The sequence below is a fragment of the Solanum pennellii genome, chromosome 9, assembly GCF_001406875.1.
Source record: "Solanum pennellii chromosome 9, SPENNV200".
In the NCBI taxonomy this organism is placed as follows: Eukaryota; Viridiplantae; Streptophyta; class Magnoliopsida; order Solanales; family Solanaceae; genus Solanum; species Solanum pennellii.
In genome coordinates, this window is record NC_028645.1 from 3,099,857 (window position 1) to 3,108,350 (window position 8,494).

The 8,494-nt window shown below is 29.6% G+C and overlaps 1 protein-coding gene across 1 annotated transcript; it reads right to left on the minus strand.

Moving 5' to 3' along the window:
• Window positions 1–4,408: 4,408 nt before the first annotated feature.
• On the minus strand, window positions 4,409–7,190 carry LOC107029862. Its single transcript, XM_015231312.2, has 5 exons — window positions 7,109–7,190; window positions 6,267–6,529; window positions 5,832–6,043; window positions 5,443–5,710; window positions 4,409–4,957 (listed from the first exon to the last, which is right to left on the minus strand). Exons 2-5 carry the CDS (start codon window positions 6,525–6,527, stop codon window positions 4,652–4,654), a joined length of 1,047 nt encoding a protein of 348 aa, XP_015086798.1. The 5' UTR covers window positions 6,528–6,529; window positions 7,109–7,190; the 3' UTR covers window positions 4,409–4,651.
• Between the last annotated feature and the right edge of the window lie 1,304 nt (window positions 7,191–8,494).

The window sequence follows — 8,494 nt, forward strand, 5'->3', positions numbered from 1 at the left end:
ATATATATTTTAAAATTTTCTTGTGATTTAAAAATATAAATTTATAAAAGAAAATTGTTGGATTACGGTCACGAATACAATTGATTTAGTTTTGACCATTATGAACCATAAAGTCGTTAACACACAATAGAAAATTGATGGAAAACTATATAATTAGATATTCTCGTATGTACTATTATTATCTATATTTTTAATATATTACGTATTTTAGTATTATTAATTAAGAATTTTTTTTTATGTATTTTACACTTAGATATATGTAATTTTGCTATTAATATACAAAAATAGAGAGAGAGACAAGAGAGATTCGTATGTATCCCAGATACATACGAATCACACTATATAAATGCTTCTAGAGTGATTCGTGTGTGCTTGTGATATGATATATTAATACATTAGAGAGTAAGGAGTGTGATGAAAGAGATGCGAGAGAGACGGGTGAGATTTTAATAATTTCCTTTAGTTCTTCTAAAGCCCATCAGTTAAACAAGTTTTTCTAATACAAAAAACTACCTTATTAGACATACATACATATACGCGGGTGAGATTTAACAATTTCCTTTAGTTCTTCTAAAGCCCATTAGTTAAACAAGTTTTTCTAATATCGAAAACTATCTTATTAGACACACATACATATACACGTACATACATGCTATCTATACTTTCAGATAATCATATATTTTATAATTAATAAAAAATTTCCTATCATATAATAAGGAAAATACACCTAGATACATGTATTTATTAAGATACATGTATTTGTATGTCTATGATATGATTTGTATGTATGTGGATTCTGGAATACTAGATACATAAGAAAATGACGGACAAGATAGGAGGAAGGTGGGCGAGATTAGTTATATATCCAAGATATACACAAATCCACTTGGATACAGTGTACCTAGAGCAAATTACATCTAATTTTGACATCATCATGCGTTTTGAGATACATATATTTGAACACATCAAAATCTGATAAAATTTATAATATTACAAACTATCTAAATAATAAACTCCGATCCTAAATTAGTGAAATTTCGATAAATTAATTTTCCTTTTTTTTTGTCCTATTATGATAAGTTGTAAAATTATAACTAAATAATATCAAAGTTTGAATATACATATCTATATAAAAGTAGCTAACACTTTGATTCACTAAAAAAATTAAAGTAGCTAGAGATAAATAAGTAACGAACCTCTATATTCTTTTCGATCAACTGCAATAAGTAACGTATACATCCTGTAAGATATTTTCATAATTAACTTTTAGATTCACGAACTTAAAATCACAAATAAAAAATTCCAATTTAATTTTCAAACTTTTTTTATTGGAACTCTGAATTGTTTTCTATATTTTGTGTGTGTTTATATAATTGTGTGTGGGGGGAAAAGGGACGTCAGAAGTTCTAGTTAGCTAGCAAGGTTATTTATTATATTTTCTATTTTTAGCTTTTTTTAAAAAACTTAAATCTATATCGAAAAAAGATTTTCTGTTGATTCAAATATCATAGTTATGATTCTTATTTTGTTTTTATTTTCTCCTCGTCTTTTTCCTTTTTAGTGGTCAGAAATTGTGGACTTTCAATCGTGTATTGAAGACTTGGTCTTTAATACATAATGAAAAAGACGAGGAAATAAATTCATCATTTTGCACATATAAAGTAAAAAAATTATAAGAAAACGATAAATCACGATCGACAATATTATAATGGGCAACTTTCACATATAGCAAATAAAAATTCATTTTTGTATGCTATAGCAAAGTTTGCATAATGCACTCCATAGCAAACATAGAAACTGTATAATTCGCTATACATATACAGTTGAATCAAATTGTATAAAATGAAGTGTATAAAACAAGAAAGAGAAAGACACTTGGGCAGAGAACTGTATGAAAACGAAATGTATAAAATGAATTGTATTATTATAAGTGTATAGAACGATTATATACAATTTGAATTTGTATAAAATGAGAAAGAGAGAAAGACAAAAGAGACTTGACAAGGAATATACAATTAAATCGAATTGTATAAAACGGAAAAGAGAGAAATTAGATACAATTTGAAAATTGTATAAAACGAGAAAGAGAGAAAGACAAAAGAAACTCGGCAGGGAAGTATTTTTATTGTATAATTATAAGTCTATAGGACGAAAATATATGTACTTGCATGTGTATATACAATTTTCTCACGCTTTTTTACAAACAGAAACGCAATTTATACATTTCGCTTCTGTTTGTATAAGTGAGAAAGGCGAGGCTGGCGAGCGAGATTTGGGAGAGTGGCGAGCGAGATCTGGAAGAGGGGAGAGAGGGGAACAAAAATACAAGTATTTATACAATTTTCTCAGCTTTATACAATTAGAAACAATTTTTATACACTTTTGTTTGTAAAAAAAGTGAGAAAGCGAGCGAGAGATTGGAGGAGAGTGGCGAGCGAGATATTTGGGAGAGAGGCGCCTGGAAATTTTTTTGCAAACATTTGCTATGGAGCACAATTAAATCAAACCCTAACTACTCCATTTATTTTAGGTTATTAATTTGCTATTATATACAATTTTTCCTATTATAATTTATTACTAAAATTAGATAATAATCTAATTTTTGTCTATAAAGTTAATGATATATGAGCAAATATTAGACTCAAGTCTAATATTATTCTCAAGGATAATATCTAAATAACAGCCTGAAAATAATTTTCCTCTTAACCTAGGCAAATTAAAATCATATAAACAATTAAATTTCAAATATCAGAAAAATTATAAAAAACAAATAATAGTGTCAAATCAAATAAGTTTGATAACTACAAGAGAGAGACCAAAACAAAAAAAGAGAAATAATAATTCTCAACTTAATTAATTGGCAAGCTACGACAAATAGCATTAAAGGTTAGAAAATTTAAAAAGTATATCTTCTTGTAGCATAATATATATACATAATTTGTTTATTATTTTTAAAAAAATATATTATATGTAGAATTAATTGTTAATAAAATATTTATTTATTATTTATTAAATGACACAATAAATACTCTAGCTACCAATGCTATTTATATCTTGCGCAGGCAATGAAGGCACGTACCTAAGTGCATTAATTCCTAAATCATCTAAATTGAATAATTTTAATTCAAATATTTATATTATATAATTAAAGAATTTGTAATTAGTCTTTTAGTTGAGCTCGATAAATCAAATAAATAGAACTTCAAATGCAAACGGATATAACAAAAAAGGAAAAATTGTATATATAATAGCAAATTATTAATTCAAATTTAATGTAATAGTCATAGTTTGATTTAATTGTACCTCATAACAAACTGTTGTTATTTCGCTTCTCTTTCTTGTTGAATCTCGCTCGCCACTCTCGTTTTCTCCATCGCCTCTCTCGCTTTTTATACAAACGCAAATGTATAAAGTACGTTCTTATTTATATAAAGCGAGAGAACATTGTATACATACATATATTTTCGTTTCCCTATCTCGCTTATACAAACAGAAAAGAAATGTATAAATTGTGTTCCTGTTTGTATAAAGCGAGAGATAATTGTATATACACATGCAAATACATATATTTTCATTCTATACACTTATTATTATACGATGCAAATATTCCCCTACCCAATTTTCTTTTGCATTTCTCTCTTTCTCGATTTATACAGATACAAATTGATCTTTTGTATATGTATACCAAGACAGAAACAATTTATATACAACTGCTTTCTTTTGTGTATGTATAACGAAATATATATATTTATGTTTGTTATGAAATGCAATTATACAAACTATACTTACAACATATAAATATAATTTCTATTTTTACTACATGTGAAAGTTGCTCAAAAAAAATTTAAATATTTATTTCACAGCCCGATCTAAAAAAAATAATTAAACTAAAATTACTAAAGTCAACTAAACGTGTGATACAAAGTTGTGCATCGTTTTCATCGTCAAGTTGGTTTGTCCTGTAAATTTATTGGCTTATATTAACATTTATCGGAATTAATATCGGTCTATTATCACAACTATATTTATATACATGAAAGTTTCAAGATTATAATTGTGTGTACCATGATATTTTTAATTCCTATCGCGAATTGACGTTAGTAAATACTGTCTAATCTAAAGTTGATTTCTGAGTGCATTAAAATAGATAATCTATTTCACATGTCCTTTCTTGGACTGTGCTAATATGAAATGCTTTGTGAAATCAAGTTACTTAGGGATTGACCTGCGTAGACTATTTAATATTTATTTGCGTGTATGGAACGATACTATGTCATAAGAAAAATATGACTGTATATAAATTTGATTGATTAGGAAACATATTTAAAAAAATCAATAATTCAAAATTAAAAAATTCGAATCCGATGTGATTGAATTTTATTTTATCAATTATTATAAGAGGTTTGAATTAAAGACTAAATCACAATATAATGAAATATAGAACAAAAAAGAATTAATTTCAAATAGAGTACATGTATATAACTTGCAAGAGCATTTGTTATGAGAACTTTAATTTATGTTGCTCTAACCCTTAAAAGAATATTGTCGTATAATGTCATATTTGTGTCAGATTCTCCAAAAATACATACATTTTGGATGATCCAACACAAGTTCAAAGATATTTTCTAAAGTGTTTGAGCAGCATAGACATTTACAAAACGAAGGTCTCTTCAAGTAAGAATGTCTTCATAATCTTATCTCCCATTCCATCTACATAAGGAAACATGTGACCACTACCTTTAAGTTCGTGATATCGAACCCAAGGTAGTCGTTCTGCAACATATCGTTGCAGAACGACTGGTACAAGACCGTCTTCGTCCCCTTGCCATATGTGAACAGAGTCTCCGTTGTTAGGGAATGGATCTTCTAGATCCATAGGGTCGAATTCCCATGTCTTTATTCCAATTATCATATCGCGATGGATGGACTCGAACTCCCCTTGTTGTCTAATTTGTGCCTGAGGCCATGAATGAAACATTTTTTCGATACTCAAACATGTAATATACTAAAAATATACAGTTATATACCAAAAATTTGAAAACAACAAACTATATAGAATGTACATCAAGCAAATATAGCACACTAGAAGTAGCTTTTTTAGTACTATCACCGCTTAACATTATGCAAAGTTGTACATAAAGGAGATAGTCAGACTACATGGGACATCGGTCTCTCATTTCAGACAGAGGTACACAGTTTTGGAAGTCGTGTAAGAAAGGACACTTAACATCAAGCTCTACCTTTACATACATTGTGTTTTTTTCTCCTTCAAATGAACGAACGATGGAAAATGAGGGGAAGAGAGAAGAGGAAACGTGACACTCGAGCATTTGAAGTCATGTTACAACTACGCGTAAACTTGTTTACTACATTATATTAGCATACAAACTTGCAAGTTGTAACAACATGTTGTCAAGATTATTAAGACAATCAAGTTCTCACCCGATATGGTTCTTGAGAGGCATCAAACCTCGGGGCTAATCGTTTGTCCTGAGTTGAAAAGATATCGGGGCTGTGAGCTGCAACGCTAGAAGAAGGGAAAAACTTCTGTGTGTTCCACCAATAAGTCAGCCAAGGAAGATAGTGAGCAACTCGAACTGTCCATAGATCCGGGGCTGGCATATCGTAGTATGATTTTCCTGTCAAATTTGCAGGAAAACCCGGCCACCATATGCTAGCCACAGGCGCTACAAGCCCTGCTCCCGCCAATCTGTTACACAATTTGCAGACAAAATAGCATCTATCACAACAACATACACAACGTAGTCCCATAAAGTGGGGTCCAGATTGTACGCAGACCTTATCCCTATCGTTTATTTCCGATACATTACCTATGAGGAATATATTTAAGACAGCCCCAAACTGCTTGTCCACCCATGGAAAATCCTGTTACATAGAATTTGGATCCTAACTTCAATTGATCAGCTAGCTCCTCAACATCGAGAGCTAAGCTCTGAGGCGTTCGTTGTGGATGAGGATCACTTTCCCCATAACCAGGACGATCAAACGAAACAATGTATATTCCCAAACTCTCTATAACATCCTGCACCATAATAGGAATTAGCGACAGACAAATTCTGTACTGACCTATAATAACTACAGTGTCGGAATCAGGAATTTATGAAACTAACTACAATGTCACATCTTTAGACCTCTTTTTCAAAACATTAGTATAATTTTTTGACGAATGGGATACACAATTGAACCTCGATCCCTTATTCCTACCTACAAGATCGCGAACAAATAGAAGGTAACAAGTGCATTACATGAGAAAGTGTGCTTGCAATAACAACATCATGTCTGCAACAATCAAATCCATGGATGAACACAATTTTGTACTTTGCTTCATCTTTCGGAACACCTTGCTCCTTATACGCCAAATGTCTTCCATCGGAGAGTTTTATTCGTGGTGCAGTGATGAGAGGGCCTCCGGGAGAACCACAAATTTTCGGAGGAGGTGGCTTAATTGCTTGATAAGCAAATGCCAAGAAACCAATCAACAAAATTACAAGTATTTTCCCAATCATACCTAAAGAGCCAGAGCACAATATGGAAAATAAGGAAACAAGTTAGCCTTAAACCCTAGTGACGCATTTTAAAGCCGTACAAGTCTAGGTTCAAAGCATTACAAACAATATCACTAGTGGATTCGACTCGACTGTTACTGACAATTTAACCCTAACTATAATTCAAAAAAAATAAAATAATACAATCTTTATGTCAAAGTGCATTTCATGAGATTGAAAGAAAAATAATGGAAAATATACACACACACACATACTAGAATGATCAAATTAATTAACCCAAAAATGTTGGCTCAAACCTTGTAATTTTTGTGCTAAAAAGTACAACTAATCTATTCACAACCCAATAAGCAAAAAATAAAATTGTAATTCAGAATTCATAAACTAAAAATCCTGATTCCGCATCTGAATCAAAAGGGATGTCTCATTACTTATCTCATCAAAAAAGTATCAAAAAAGTAAAAATTAAATTTAAGAATCACAACTTTACATAAGTTATAATAAGTTATATCAATTTTCAGTTTCACATTCTTTAAAATATGACCATAATTTAAACTTTTAGAAAAGAAAACAGAGAAAAGGACCTGAAGAAGTACAGAAATTTGCTATCTTCCTTGTGAATGGATTTTGAGATGAAATAATAATTGGTGATAATATTGTGTAATCTTTTTTTAATTATACCATTTCCAACAATTCCAAACAAGAAAATTGGGACAGACAAAAAGACAAAATTAGGTAAGAATTTGGTTTGTTTTAATATTTTTTATTTGTTATTGGATCAAGGAAACTCCGGTGAGTTCGGCTGAATTCAATAAATTTGATTCAAATTCTATATATTTGCTGAGGTCTAGCCGTAATGCAAGTTATGGATTTCGCTCAAATCATTTCTTTTTTTGTTAGAGTTTTATCGTGATTTTCTTATCTTAAAAAGAAGTGAAAGTACTTGAATCTTTTTTGAAAGGAAAAAATATAGTTCTCTTTCATAAATGGTTTATTCTTTCATTTTTCATAGAGGAAAAGAATTGGAGATCTATGAATTGAAAATCCCTGTTTTTGTAGAGAACACTAAACATCCATAATATAGTCGTTTAAGAATATTGTTTATGAGGAGATTTTCCCCCCGAACATATTTATGTTTTTCAATATTAAGTTTTATAATATCTAGGTCGCTTGACCAAACCATATTAGTAATATGTTTTTAGTATGTTTTTATAAGTCGCTTGATTTGTCCATATGATTTGCAATTATAAAATTTCGGCATGACGCCTTATTCAATTTCGAAACCAACACTTTTGTGTTAGATAGAATTATTTGATAAAATTGCAAGTTCTAATACACTGGGTTGGGCTTAAATGATGGGCCATTCACTTGGGCCGGTGAAAGTCCTTTCTTCATGAAGGTCAAGTTGGGCTGGCCCATGTTAATGAAGCCCAAAGAATTGTTTGAATGTTACAATTTCATGAATATACAATAAAGTAGTTTTATTTTTGTATTATATATTGACAAGTCATCATTTAAATAAAAAATAGCCTAAAATAAGCGATATAGACAACAAAATGACAATTTTCATATATACTGTATCGATATATTGTATAAATATTATATATAAATACTGTATATAGATGTATATACATTTCTCTTATATATGAAATATTCAAGTTCAACCAACTCAAATCTCCCCCTCCATAGTTTTCTTTTTTATAAATACACATAATTATATAAAGATTCATAAGTCCAATAAAATCAAAAATAGTAAAAATAATAATATAATTAACACTTTTTTAATATAATCCTTTCACGCGGTATATATGATCTCGTCACATCAAACATGATTCTTTTTTAAATTAAAATCATGAGTCTTTTATATCTATATCTATATCTATATCTATATCTATATCTATATCTATATATCTATATATATATATATATATATATATATACACACACACACACACACACTCACACACACA